At 40.6% G+C, this 15388-nt stretch overlaps 1 protein-coding gene across 2 annotated transcripts in view; it reads right to left on the bottom strand.

The window, feature by feature from the left end:
• Nucleotides 1–15388, bottom strand: part of RAD51B (RAD51 paralog B) — a 692596-nt gene that overhangs the window by 64104 nt on the left and 613104 nt on the right. For both annotated transcript variants that reach the window (XM_023726314.1, XM_023726313.1), the window contains exon 9: nt 4273–4376. In XM_023726314.1, the coding sequence (XP_023582082.1) occupies nt 4273–4376 (104 nt within the window). The remainder of the gene's footprint in view (nt 1–4272; nt 4377–15388) is intronic.

The following is a 15388-nucleotide window of genomic DNA, read 5'->3' as shown; positions in this document are numbered from 1 at the left end:
TATTTATCTTTTGAATCTCTAGCACCTTATGCAGTAACTAGTAGAAAATAAAAGGAGCACCGGTGGTGAAATGGTTAAGTGCATGGCTGCTAACCAAAAGGTCGGTGGTTCAAACCCACCAGTGGCTCTGCAGGAGAAAGACCTGACTATCTGCTCCCATAAAGATTACAGCCTAGAAAACCCTATGGAGAAGTTCTACTCTGTCCTATAGGGTCATTATGAGTCAGAATCGACTTGACAGCACACAACAACAACAACAAAAGCTAGAGAATAAGATTGAATAAATATTTTCAAATGAATGAGTGCACAAACCCTCTGCTCTTGTTAAAAAGCAAAAAACAACCTGTGTCTTCTGAACATGTGACATGCCCTCCTGTTTTTCTTCTTTTGCTGTTCACCTCCCACCCCCAACATCCTCCCTTTCCTTTCTAACTAACCTAATTTTATCTACTATTTAAGGCAGAGGTTCTCAGCCTTGGCTGCACATTAAAATCAATTGGGGAGCTTTACAAATAAAACAAAAAACACTGATGGCCGGCCCTACTGGCAGAAATTTTGATAGGTCTGGGGCAAGGTCTGGAGCCCTGGTAGTGCAGTGGTTAAGAGACAGGCTGCTAATCAAAAGGTGGGCAGTTTGAATCCACCAGCTGCTCCTTGGAAACCCTATGGGGTGGTTCTACCCTGACCTATAGAGTCGCTATGAGTTGAAATCGACTTGATGGCCATGGGTTTGGTTTTTTTTGGTTTGGGGCAGGGTCCTGGCATTGGTATATTGTAAATGCTCCTGGCTAATGTGCACTCAGGTTAGAGAACCACTGATTTAAGGTGATACTCAAGTCCCACCTTTAAAAACTTAATGTGCCTCTGATGATTTTACCTGCATCTGGATTCAGAGCAGTTACTGTTTTAACCACTTGTTAGATAATAAGTTAAAATCTGCCTTGTGGCAGTATCTCAGTATTAGTTTGTTGTTTAACTTCTGCATTGCACTTTGATTATTCATCAGTATATGTATCACCTTCCATATTAGACCAGAAGAACCTCAAGGGAAGGAACTGTCTTCTATTTCTTTGTATCCCTGTGCCAAGCACATGGACCAAAACATATTTTTGATGATTAAAAACAAAAAAAAATACTGTACGTATTTTTACCCAAATAATGTGAGCCTTCTACATTTTTTTGCCAACTGCATCCTCCCCCTGCAAGGTATTTTTGTAAGCACACTATGCTAATTTCTTTACAGCAACGTTAAAAAAAAAAAAAATTTGCACAGTGGCCCTTATGAAAATACCTCCAGGGGGAGGGTGGGATTGGCAAACAAACGTAGAAGGTGTACATTATTTGCATAAAAATACAGTAATTGAGACCATTCTAATTCTACTCCAAGGACATGTCTTCGGTAAGGATAAATATGCTGCAAAAAGGGTGGGGCAGGACTGAAGCAGAGTAGGAAAAGAGTAAATAAAAGTAAAGTCAAATGGAAAAAAGCTAGATTAGTCCAAAAGAAAATGTTTCCCAGCTTCTTAAGAGGGTTTTTGCAAACACTGAAGCAGAATAAACAAGAGAATTAACTTGGCTTGTGCCCTGATAAGCAGATTTCTTTCTTGGTTATATAATTTTATAAAGTTTCCAGGGTGTAAAGGAAATAATCAGCCAGGGAGGACTTATTTCCTCGCTCTAACTATACAATTCAGCTCCTGGGTTAATCGGCTCGCAGTTCTGTTAAGCTTGACCTGACCCCTTTCCAGCCCTGTGATCTCAAACTTAAGCCTTACATTCAAGAGCCCTGGTGTAGGGCTCAATGTCATAGAAACAGGATAAAACATAATTCTCATTCCATAACCCTCATCTCTTGGTGTCGTAGTCTCTGTTTATGTACTAAAATAAATAAATTGGCTATACATGGTATCTACTCCAAGTAGCTGGTGTTCCCAAGGTCCACCTACCCTAAAATGATCCAGGCATGTTCTACTAAGTAGTGCTGCAAAGTGCTATGTGGCACAATCACCTTAAAGGCTAGCTTTAAAGTACTGCTTGGTGCCCGTATCTCAGAAAAGGTTTCTCTTCATATGACCTTCTATAGTTTGCCACAGGAAAGGCTCAATGAATCACTAAGCACACCCTCTGCTAAGGCAAGATAAGCTCATCAGATAAAGACATAATTTTCTATATCAAACTTTATCCTATTTATTAAGCTACAAAATTAACAACTGGCCCCAAACACATGTACATTTCCATAGATGGAATTTTAAGTTCTTTTGCCTGGGTTGGCCATTTTAACACTGGTTAAATTTTACTTTAATTTCTAATTATTGTTTGCAAACATGATTCAAGGCATTTAATTCTGCTCCTGATTGATTAGTAATGATAGTAACAAGTTGTCCTTTGTAGATTAAGATAACACCGCTGACCCATCTAATAGGATATGAGTTGACAGACTGTCACTGATCCATCCACACTTCCTTCCTGGTTCTTCTTGTGACCAGTGGCCTGCATTTGACCTTATGAGCCAAGAGCCAAGAGCTACCAAAATCTTTCAGTCACCAAAGAAGACACAAAACCACAGCATTTGTCCTACCATCAACTTCCTGTTGACAGGGACAAAATGGAAATGACTGGTTAATTAACAGAAAAATTCAGCTCTAAACTCTTGATTTACTAATAAATTCTAACTAGAATTTAAACTGGGATTCTTGAATCCATGACATTGTACATAATAGACTGAACCACAAAATCAGTATGTTAAGATGAGACTGCCATTTAAAATCTAAAGCAAAGATGAACTACAGATCTTTAAGGACTATAGTTAAGAATTCATGAAAATGGATGAATTAACATTGATCTACAAAGAATTTTACTTCCCTAAACAGAGTTTAGGGTGTAGTGCTTGACAATCCATAATGATATCCTTGACAGCTGCAGACAGGATTTATTTAACACGATTAATTACCTAGGGTACAAACCAAAGGTCATTAGGTTCTCCAGGAATATTTTTGGATGAGTTCCACCAAAAAGAGAAGTAAAGCATTCAGAGCCCAGGACATTTGAATCATCAGGGGATAGGTATCATTGAGATAATGAGCACGTCAGGGCCTGAAAATTCAAGAATATTTCTCTAAATGAGAACAAGCAGCTCCATCTTCTCAGAACATGGCTGACTCAATCACCAAGATGGAATGTTATTTACACAGTCCTAAGCAAACCAAGAAGAATCCTCCAGTCTGTAACCAAGAGTGCTTGGAAAGTTATGTCTGGAACAGGCAAAGGCTCATGTTTGTTTCTGACGATTCCTGGCTCCTTGGAAAAGAGCCAATTTACCTAATGCAGGTAAAGGGCAACAACTCCCCCTCCAAGCTGCCTCCTCCAGCCAGGACCACCAGCACAATATTTCATGCCTCTTTGATTAATAACTTCGATTTGTTACATATTTACAAAATGGGCAAATCTTGGTTCTGAGTTCTGCCCTGTCCAACAAATCAGAATAATAATCCTGTCTTTTTCCTCCTTCTGCTTGCAGGATGGGCATAGAACCTAGTTCACACAGCAGGATAAAGTTGAAGTTAGACATTAGGAAAAGTAAGTTTCCTGATTATGAAACATTTTATCAAAGGAGGCAGACTGTGGCATCCCTTTCTTTGGGGTAGGGAGAGAAGACTAAGAAAGGGGTAGAAAGTAACCTTTCTGGGAACGAAAAGGGAGAATTCTCTCTTGAGGCCAGAATAGAAACCATAAACAGGGAACTATGAGAAAAATCATCGTCCTTTAGAGGTGTCCCTGGCATCATTTAGCTTAAGAGTTAATGCAAATGTACCTAGTATTCTAGGGAATAGTTTATTCACTTGACAGGATTTGGCTGGCCTAAGATTTTCAAAGCATACCAACATCAACAAAAAGAACTACCACCATTTAATTCATATACAAATTATCTCATCCTCAGCAAAGACAAAATGATCATTCACCCTTTAGAGATGGAGAATTTGAGATCCCTAGAGGCGTGGACTTTATTTACTTACAAGTTATTGCAAATATCAGGGGGAATGCTAACTCTCTGTGATCTGTTCGTACATTTTTTCTTGCGTGTGACTTGTCTCCCTGTCTTATTACAATGGCCTTTGGGGTAGGCTGGGATGGTGGTTTCTTTAGGTAGCCTCTCCACACGCCGCCAGTGCTGACTCAGGAACAATGTGGCCAACACTTGCAGACGATGAACCCTCAGATTGTTAGGTAGGTCTTGTTCTCTGACCTTGACAGTTTTGCAGTCAAAACACTCACCTGTCTTCTCTCTGAATCAAGGTACTGGAGAATCAGCCTGGTGTTCACACTGTGACTCCACGTGTTTCCTAGAGCAGCTGTCACACAGCTGGATGCAGAAGTGCCTGAAATGAAACCGGGCAAAACCATGGTTATGAATGCCTTTTCTTGTGATGGCATTTCACATAGACAGAAGTCTAGTCATTACACATTGCTCAGAGACCACTTGGGGGCTTGGTTCATTACCAAAAAGCTGATGAGTTAGAGAAGATGGAGGGGGCTTATGGAATAGGAGACTAAATATCAGAACTACCATTAGTTTCCATCAGCCTCAGCGAAAGTGTCCACCACTGGGCTAAAAGATAACAGAGTTATATATTAACAAGAGGCTGCCTTGCAAGGCAGCTTGGAGCCATTGCTAACAATAAATCAAGTCATTCCATATCCATGGTGGAAAGGCATAATGCTACTCCATAGAATAAAAGACAGTTATGAAACAGTCTTAGTTTAATAGAGTTGTAAGACTTCTTTAGCTTGATAAGGGTCTTAACTCAATTTTCCTTATCACTATAGAAATGGTGGCATATGCATATAAAATTCCTTCCCCTACTCCACCCAGAAGAGGATTCTAGAAGATCTCACAATTTCATATCTAATCTATTTTAGACATCCCTATTGCAAGAGAAACATTCCTTTACCTTCTAAGACTTTCCTGTAAAGGGGAAGATCTAAAATGAACTTTATCTGGAATCCTAGACTACTCAAAGTTGCAGTTCAACTACTATCTTACATCTCCAGAGCTTCACTGATTTCTCTTAGTATTACCAGAAGAAAACCATTCTTGCTCTCCTTCTCTTCTTCCTCCTTAGAGGCAGGCCTGCAAGTCTCATGAAACCAACCCACACTATCATAACCAGCACATCCTGAGGTCTCCTCTGAACTTCACCCCAGGCCATGAAAGAAATCCTAGCCTTGGGGTGGGGATGCTGTTGGGCATTTGGTCTGCTTTGTACCCTCAAGATACGAACTTTTTTCAGTGGGGGGACTAAGGTACAGACAGGTTGAAGTTCAAATTAGGTAAAACCAAATGAGTACTTCAGTTTCTCATTTATTTCCCACTCACTTCATCATCTGATTTCACCCCTTGGTATAGAGCAGGAATTGGTCCTCTTTTCCAAGCTGGGCTACCGACCCTGCATGGCCTTGAGTTCCTGGTCCCAAATGCTATAACTAATGATGAATTTGGTTCAGTAGATCTCAGCTGGAGGGAATTTTGCTGGCAATGTCTAACTGGGCATCTAGTGGGTAGAGGCCAGTGATGCTACGAAACATCCTACAATATATAGGACAATTCCCTAAAATAAAGAATTAATTATCTGGCTCAAAATGTCAAAACCCTTTTGAAAAACCCTGGGTTAGATAACACCAACCATACATTATTCCTGGTTCAAGCAGGTATGGGGGATGAATTAGGTGGAAATCAACAACTGAGGCCTCAACAAGCCTGAGGACTTCAGATTGGAGGGAAATTTAGCATTGAAAAGAATTAAATTTGGGGTGACCTTGGGTCATCACGCACACAATTCAAAATATACATAAATTAATGTAAAAAATAATCTAGACTGTGCTGATATGATTGTGTCACCCCCCCCCCCCGACCTCCAACCCCTCACAAATCCTTCAATATCCCTCCATCCCTAAGAATAAAATAATAATTTGTGAACAATGTCTTCTGGACACTTCAACATCTTCCTCTGCATCTCTCTCTGGTCTAATCGCGCCAAGCTCTTTTACTGGATAGTCACCCGTGGCCTCCTGACTTTGTCTCTGTCCTTATCCTCCTTGACCTTTTATTAGCATTTGATAAAGCTTCTCCCTCCCTTGGTGTCCAGGATACTGGCTTCTACTTCTCTTTTTACAATTTGAACACCTCTTCCTTTCTCTGCCTTTGTTCTCCCTCTCTTTCCTTCTTAGCTGTGAGTGGAAGTCAGGGAGTTGGCCATGACCAGATTTTTGTTTATACCTAAAGGCCTTCAGTGGCTAAGAAGGTAACATACCTTAATAAACAGGCCATGTGCTTACATATGAACATGCAGAAATTCTTAGTTATCACAAAAAGATGTATTCTTCTTCATATTTGACTCTCTCAGGTATTCATTTCCTCCTTTTTGAGAGAGACACATTTACAGAGAATATTTTCTGCCACAAGAAAACCAACATTCCAAGGGCAATAGCCGTGACTTTTTTGTTTTTCATTTTTAAAAACCAGCTTTATTGAGATAATTCACATACCATGCAATTCACCCATTTAAAGTATACAGTCTAATGGCTTTAAGTATATTTACAGAGTTGGTCAACCATCACCACAATCAATTTTAGAACATTTTCATCACCCCAAAAAGAAGCCCTGTACTCCTTAGCTGATAGCCCCCAACTTGCCTCCCCAGCCAACCCCGCCAGCCCCTGCCCCTACCCCCAGTTCTAGGCAATCACTACTTTATTTTCTGTCTCTATAGATTTAGCAACTGACTTTTAAGTATTAGGAGATGATGGGGAGTAGTGGGACTGTGGTGAATTAGAGAATTCACCCGCAATCTCAAGGGGGGTGGCCCTGCTCAGCTCCAGTTGCTGCTGCCATGTGGCACCATACTTAGCTAGATAATTTGGTTTTTAAAAGAGAATTCAGAAATCAATATTTTAAGTACAGTCTGATACTAAAAAAAGGTTTAATTTAAAACACACACACACACACAAATAAATATGCTTGTGGACTAGATCTGACTCATTGCCCACCAAGCTTGTAACATCTGCTCCACATGGCATGGTGTGGCTATTGATGAGAACAACATGCCCATTGGGATGATTCTAAGCCTTAGTCCCAGCCTTTCACCTGCCTTAGCACCTGTCCTCCATTTACAACCACAAGAACTGCAAGCCTGATAACATGAATTTTAGCATCATAAATTCAGTATCTTTTAATCAAGCTCATATCTTTCTATATGAATGTGCTCCTCTTCCTTTGTCCCTTTCTTTGATCTCCCAGTTAATCTGGTTTGAAACCTCAGTTCCATTTTTTATTTCTCCTTCTCCCATGGTCTTTCACTTCCAATGGGTTTTGGAGTCCTGTTTGATTTAACTTTAAAGTCTCATCCATATCCATTCCCTAGCCTCCATTCCTCCTACCCTGACCTTAGATCAGACCCATGTTAATTTTCACCTAGGGATGACTGTTACAGCTTTCTAACTGGTCTCCATGCTGCTGTAAGTTCCTACTTACTAAAACTCATCCCCTATTTTGCTGTGTGATCAATCACCCCCAAGTATACACCTAAATTTGCTACCCTGCCACTTATAACCAGCCCTATCAGAAACTTTTTAAAAATTCTTTTATTGTAGTTTAAATGTAGTTTACATTTCAAGTTAGTCTCCCATACAAAATTTTATACATACATTGTTACATGACCCTAATTGCTCACCCCATTCTGCGATAGCACACTCCTCCTTTCCACCCTTGATTCCCCATGTCCATTCAACCAGCTCCTAACCCTCTCTGTCTTCCCATTCTCACCTCTGGACAGAAGCTGCCCGTTTAGTCTCTTGTATCTACTTGAGCCGAGAGGCACACTCCTCACGAGTATCACTTTACGTCCCACAGTCCAGTCCAATCCCTGTCTGAAGAGTTGGCCTCGGAAATTGTTTGAGTTCTGGGCTGATAGAGAATCCAGCGGCCATGCTTTCTGGGGTACCTCCAGTCTCAGACAGACCATTAAGTCTGGTCTTCTTACTAGAATTTGAGTTCTGCACCCCATCTTTCTGCTGCTCCATTAGGGACTCTCTGTTGTGTTCCCTGTCAGGGCGGTCATTGGTGGTGGCCGGGCACCATCTAGTTCTTCTGGTCTCAGGCTGATGAAGTCTCTGGTTTATGTGGCCCTTTCTGTCTCTTGGGCTAATACTTTCCTTGTGTCTTTGGTGTTCTTCATTCTCCTTTATTCCAGGTGATTGGGACCAACTGATGCATCTTAGATGGCCGCCTGCAAGCTTTCAAGACCCCAGACACCACTCACCGAAGTAGGATACAGAACACTTTCTTCATAAGCTTTGTTATGCCAATTGACCTAGATATCCCCTGAAAGCATGGTCCCCAGACTCCTACCCCTGCTACTCTGTCTCTCAAAGTATTTGATTCTATTCAGGAAACTTCTTAGCTTTGGTTTAGTCCAGTTGTGCTGACTTCCCCTGTAGTGTGTGCTGTCCTTCCCTTCGCCTAAGATGATTCTTATCTACTATCTAGTTAGTAAATAACCCTCACACTTCCTCCCCACCCTCATAACCATCAAAGAATGTTTTCTTCTGTGTTAAAACCTTTTCTTGAGTTCTTATAATAGTGGTCTTATACAGTATTTGTCCTTCTGTGACTAACTAAATTCACTCAGCATAAGTTCCAGCTTCCACCATGTTATACAATGTTTCACAGCTTCACCGTTGTTCTTTATTGTTGTGTAGTATTCCATTGTGTGGATATACCACAATTTGTTTATCCATTCGTCCGTTGATGGGCATTTAGGTTGCTTCCATCTTTTTGCTATTGTGAACAGTGCTGCAACGAACACTGCTGTGCATATATCTATTCGTGTGACGGCTCTTATTTCTCTAGGATATATTCCAAGGAGTGGGATAGCTGGATCGTATGGTACTTCTATTTCTAGCTTTTTAAGGAAGCCCCACATCGATTTCCAAAGTGGTTGTACCATTTTACCTTCCCACCAACAGTGTATAAGTGTTCCAGTCTCCCCACAACCTCTCCAACATTTATTATTTTGTGTTTTTTAGATTGGTGCTAGCCTTGTTGGGGTGAGATGCTATCTCATTGTAGTTTTGATCTGCATTTCTCTAACGGCTAATGATCGTGAGCATTTCTTCATGTATCTGTTAGCTGCCGAAATATCTTCTTTGGTGAAGTGCTCAAAAACTTGCAATGGCTCCTAAGTGCCTCAAAGAGTTCCAAATTTGTAAGACTGGTGTTCAAGGTTCTTCCAGCCAGTGCCCAACCTGCCTTTCCAACTTTTTTCCTCCACTCCGTTTCATATAGCCTTTACTTCAATTTAATCACTTATTCCTCATGTCTCCTCCATACCTGAAATGTCTCTACATCTACTTGTCCAAAGAATTCATTGCTACCTCCTACATGATGACTTCCTTGATTATCACGGAAATAATACCTTCCTCCTCTAAATTTCCATAATACACCTTGTCCTCACTTATCAACTATCTCGCTATCTGACATTTTGCATTTATGACAATAGTGAAAAATCTATTAACTGACTATTTTGCACATTAATGACATATGTCTAACAGTAATGAATGCCGAGGTGCAAGGCAAGAATAACACTGGCTTTGACAGTTAAGGTTATGTGTCAACTTGTCAGGGCCATGATTCTCAGTGGTTTGGCAGTTATGTAATTATGTAATTTGGCACTTATGTAATGATGTAGTCATGTTCCATTTTGTGGTCTGACATGGTCATCCTCCATTTTCATATAACACTGATTTTACATAATGACCTGGTCTTTGGAACCTAACCAAGTCGGTAAGTGAGGAGAGGGTATATTTTTTTCACTCTCCCACATTACCATCATGTTCTAGCCTGTGGTATATTATTTGCGTGCTTTTCTCATTATCCTAATATATGTTATCACAGGGCAGAATCCATGTGTGACTTATGCTAGCACACCTGAATCACTTAACACAGGGTCTAAGACACAGTGGATGCTTAATAAATATTGATCAAATAAATAGTTAACAAGTTGTTTCTACTGAACTTCGAACGATGCTATATACTTGTTTTAGTATATTTGCATTCCTAATTATATCTTGCTTAAGTTATGATTAAAAAGGTTACATTTTCCAAGCAGGCTCTAGAAGCTAGTTGCTTGGATGTCTGCTAAGTGATAAGATGAAGTGAGGCTGAGCTTCAAGGTTTGCCAAAGACAAGTCACATGTGCATAATTAGGAGTTGCTAATTAGTTAAACACTTAATAAAACTTATTTTTGGTAATAAAATTGTAGGAGCTTCCTAGGGCTAAAGGAAGACAGGGGGTGTTTTCAGAGGTCAGAGCCACATTTGGCCAGTAGAGACTATTTTTAGAGAATTCTATGTCCCTAAACCAGTGAGAACAGTGTACAAAAAGTGCCATACACGTACTTGTCTGTTTTCTGGACTGCTAAACATGAGTCCTAACTAAAGGGCATGGGTGTAAATGACCAAGGAAAATTTCCATTGCGAGCCCTGAGCGAGCAAGCTGGAGGAGATACATTTCCAGGAGTGCTTCCAAACATTAAACCATCACAAGAGTAATAACAGCAAGGCCTTGAAAGTTCATGGTAATAAAGGCAATATTTTTGAAGTACTATATGTTACTATATATATTTTTACAATATACTAGGCAAGGAGCCCTGGTGGTGCAGTGGTTATACACTCAGCTGCTAACTGAAAGGTCAGCAGTTCAAACCCATCAGGCACTTCAAGGGAGATATGTGGCAGTCTGCTTCTGTAAAGATTTACAGCCTTGGAAACCCTATGGGGCAGTTCTACTCTGTCCTATAGGGTTGCTATGAGTAGGAATTGAGTCGACGGCAATGGGTTTGGTTTTTACACACTAGACGTTGTGTAAGCCCTTTACACATGGAGGGCTTACATTTTGTTTGAGCTCCATATCTTAGTTACATCTTTTTGATCCTCACAACAATGCTATGAGGTAGGCAATATTATCGTCCCTATTGACATAGTGGTTAAGAGCTGCAGCTGCTAACCAAAAGGTTGGCAGTTTGAATCCACCAGGCGCTCCTTGGAAACCCTACGCGGCAGTTCTACTCTGTCCTATAGGGTCGCTATGAGTCAGAATTGACTTGACAGCAACGGGTTTGGTTTGTTTTTTTTTATTGACAGACTGAGACTACGAGAGATTAAGTAACTCTCCCAAGGCCACATAGTTGGTTAATGACAGAGCCAGGTTTTGAAATCAGATTGAGACTTAACTGCTACTCCAATTAACCTTCTCTAGACTCTTCACATCTCTGTAGTCAAATAATCTGCTACCCTACCAGCCCAGAGGGGGCCCATAAGAAGCGCTTGAAGGGCTTAAGGCCCATCTTTAGGAAGACACTGACAGAGGTGTACTATGAGCATCTTATCGCTTATCTGAACTCTGCTGTCACTCAGGCTCCACACTCAGCTTCCTCTGTCCTGATGTACAGTGATAACCCAGGCCAAGGTGTTTCCAGAAAGGTAACGTGCAGGTCCTGGCTTGGCGAGTTGTTTGACCTCACTCAACTGGTCCAGCATCTGGATTTGCACAAATCAGGTGGCCTGGAACTGACCCTTCCTAGTTGGAGGCTTAGAAATCTGGTCAGGGTTAGAAAGTTATGTCACTTGATAGGGCGTCAAACATAGGAAAACACTGGAACATAATTGAATGGTGGTTATGGGCGGGAGGATCTCTTGAGAGAGAACTGAGAGAGAGGGAAGTGGGAAAGTTGTTAGTTATTATAACTTCATAACTTTATTTTCAACTAGAAAACTCAGTGGTCTCTTATGTATTTTGACTTTCAAGCATTCCTATGAGAGGGCTGGTATAAATGATCATTAGCATCATTTATGGGAAATTTTAAGGTAGGAGGAATCTGCTTACTGGCTTTTCTGAAAAGGTGATTTCCTGGCCAATGACCTAATTGGACAGGAAATAGATAAGTGAATCTTGTCTATTCTCATTTTAAGTGGAAGTTCTAAAAAAAATTAGGCACTGTCTCCTTCTCTCTCTCCTTTTTTATGAGTATGATACTTAGACCTGCCAAGGAAGTATGACTTCACTGCACTGGAATTTGGTTGATTTCAATACTAATAAAATACTAAATAAATGAACTGGTCTTTGAAAATATTTTCATTATCCAGAGATTTTTTGTTATCATAGGATTGCGCCTGTAGACGTATCTGGGTAAGCTACATAGAACAAATCTAATTTATTTACACGGAAGTCAGGTGTCTCCAAAAAAAACTGTGGCAGTATTCATGGCCTGTTCTCTCAGGGGCTCTTTAGGTAAGTTAAAGCATGTTTTTTCTATGATTGCTTATTCATCTGTAAAATGTGAATAATAATTCTTGCCTCTAGGCAAACAGAGGTTCTTGGTGACCCTTAGATGAAGATACTTGATACATATAAATGACAAGAACGATGATCAAACACTGAAGAGGAAATTCTAGGGTGAAAGGAAGTTTAATCATCTTCCACATTTTTTTATCCTGCTAGTGATGTAGCCCTGATGGTGCAGTGGTTAAGCATTTGGCTGCTAACCAAAAGATCGGCAGTTCAAATCTACTAGCTGCTCGTTGAAAACCCTACGTGGCAGTTCTACTCTGTCCTACAGGGTCTCTATGAGTTGGAATCGACTCGACGGTAATGGGTTTGGTTTTTGGTTAATGATGAAGCAAGGTAATGAAGCTCAGTAGTGAAGTGGTTAAAACAACAGGATTTAGGATTCTGGACTATCTTTCATGACTACTATCTTTTGGATCCAATTCCATACTCCTTTGGAGTGGGAGTTGCTTATGAAGACAAATTTCTTACAAGGCAAGAGGCTTTCTCCCTGCTCTGTACACACAGGGCATAGTCCTTGTGCAATCAGACTGGAGGAGGATAACCGGGTTGCTATGTAGCCTTGATTTCCAAAAAGGTAATGGGCCTCTGGTACCATCCTGTGTCAGTATTTAGAAGGAGCCTGTAATGAGAAAGCTCCTTCTCTGAAAATATGTCAATTTATGACTCCTGTGCTAAGCATTTCTGGGAAGTCAAACTGAATCTCCAGTACATAACAGAAAAGTGGCTGCCGTGTAGCAAAAGGGTCAACTTTAAAAGAATACACTTTTCCATGTTTAAAAAAAAAAAAGTTAAAATAAAGCAGTGACTCCCAGAATAGGAACAGAGGGGAAGGAAAAGTTCATGGCCTAAGAGGCTGGATATTCGGTCCCTCCTTTCCCTTCAGAGAAAAACAATTTATTAAGACTAGAGAGAGGAAATTAAAAAACAACAAAACAAAACAAAAAAAAAACGGATTAAAAATTCCCACAAATGATATCTGGACTGAAACAAGCTCATGAAAAGAGAAGGGATGTCACCATTGGAACTAACAATCTCTTTCTTGTCTCTTACCCTCACATCCTAAAGCATGATCTATATAATGCATAATGGCATATGGTCAGCTGCTGGCTCCGAGGCAGGACCCTGGAGTTCTATTTCTGACATGGCTGTGGACTTTTAATGAGACCAGGTGGGAGAAGCAGAGTGCTGTAACAAAGAACATCAGACTAGGCCTCAGAAATAACCAGGTGGACCACTTACATCATCTCCCTGAGCTCAGTCTCCTCAACCATGACAAGAAGTGGTTGTTTAAAATGATCTCAAAAGTTGCTGCCTGTTCTAAAAACTTTTGAGTCTGTGGTATTTTGATGACAACAAATTAGTTCCTCATTCTGGACCTCACTTTTTCCAGGAAGTTCGAGAATGCTCTATTCCACGTATTTTCTTCGAATTGCTGTGCCTTACCCAGCACCCATTTAAGCTTGAAAAGAGTGCAGACATGTGGTCATTTTCCCGATAGAAGATTTCTCTCCAGTTCTGGGATTTTCTCAGTCTATCCTACCCACTAAAACCTTATCAATGGCCAAATCCCAGCAACACAACTTCATAATAACAAAGCTTAAAGATGGGAGGCTGAGAGTGAGAGTAGGGATCACAAGCAAATTATCATCCATTAGATTCAGTTTCTTCTGTTCAAAACCAGGCCCATGGAAGTTGCTGAGCTTCAACATATGTTTTTTGTTGGGTCATCCATTTGAACTGGGGAAGTGACTGAAAATCTCAGTTACTCCTAAGAGAAAGATGAAGTGGTTGATACGTTTAGATCTGCTTTCTCCTAAGTTTCCCAGAGTAGCCTAGGCTACTTTTTTTGGTGGATCATCAACTCTTGTTCTATTAAATGCAGAAAGTTAGAATTTCAGCAACCAAGGTTGAAGAGGGTGGAAAACTGCATAGCTTAAGCTCTTTCTAGAAAAAGGATTCAAGATGACCTACAAGCTCCAGGAGCCCATGGGGCAAAGGTATCATATAAAACAGATTGCGATACGTTCCAGCTCTATCCTCCAACAAGATTAATTTCCTTGGGGGCTTGTGGTTCACTAACTGAACCTATGAACCAGCTGTATTTAGCGTGCACTCCACTTCCTCAGGTCTCTAAAACTGACAATGGTCTGTAGGTCAAGTTCCAACGGAGTGATATTTTTGACCTAGCTCTATAAATAGAGCACTGGAAAAAACCCACGAGCTACAAATGGCCCAGGGACCACATGCTATCTATTAAGTAACCGCAGAATTTGTGCTGCCATTTTAGATGAGAAAAAAAAATTTTTTTGTTATTTATAATCCTCTGGTTTCCGTGATCTTCAAAATACTTTAAAGCTATTAGGCTTCTTTCAGATTTACAAATAAAGAACGTAAGGCATAAAACCATGCAATAACTGCCTCTCCCAATACCACCTGCCCATGGAGGAAGGCATTTGGCATAGTAAAGAATAAGGCTGCTTCACTTTGATAAAGAGGAAATTTTTCATTCCCAATGTCTCTTGGCTGGAGGCGAATGGAGTGAATGTCGCCCAGAGTCTTTACTACCACCAAGGCTGATCCAAATCTCACTAAAACACGTACTAAGGAAGGTAAGAAAAGCAGAAGACAGAAAAAAGTAGGGCAATCAGATCCTCTGGAATGCAAGAGTTAGAGATGGATTAACTCTCCACACTAGAAGGTGGGAACAGTGTTAGCTAATCACTGGGATAAAGACTGGTATGCACCAGCCCAAATCTCTCAAACCAACTCCATTTGCTTTTGCATGGGGAGAAAATAAGTTTTCAGAGTCTTAGAGGGGTCATATAAGTTATCATCCAAACAGGACACTTTTTAGAATGAAAAGGTGACAATTATATTTGGATAACAGGGGTAACCTGGGACTCTTCCAGGCAAACCAAAATGTATGGTCACCCTACAGAGTGTAGGGTGTGTCCGGAATCAGGACACTGAATCAAAATCATTCT

This window comes from Trichechus manatus, unplaced genomic scaffold (assembly GCF_000243295.1).
Source record: "Trichechus manatus latirostris isolate Lorelei unplaced genomic scaffold, TriManLat1.0 scaffold00010, whole genome shotgun sequence".
Taxonomy (NCBI): domain Eukaryota; kingdom Metazoa; phylum Chordata; class Mammalia; order Sirenia; family Trichechidae; genus Trichechus; species Trichechus manatus.
This window is presented reverse-complemented; position numbering and strand designations above follow the sequence as displayed.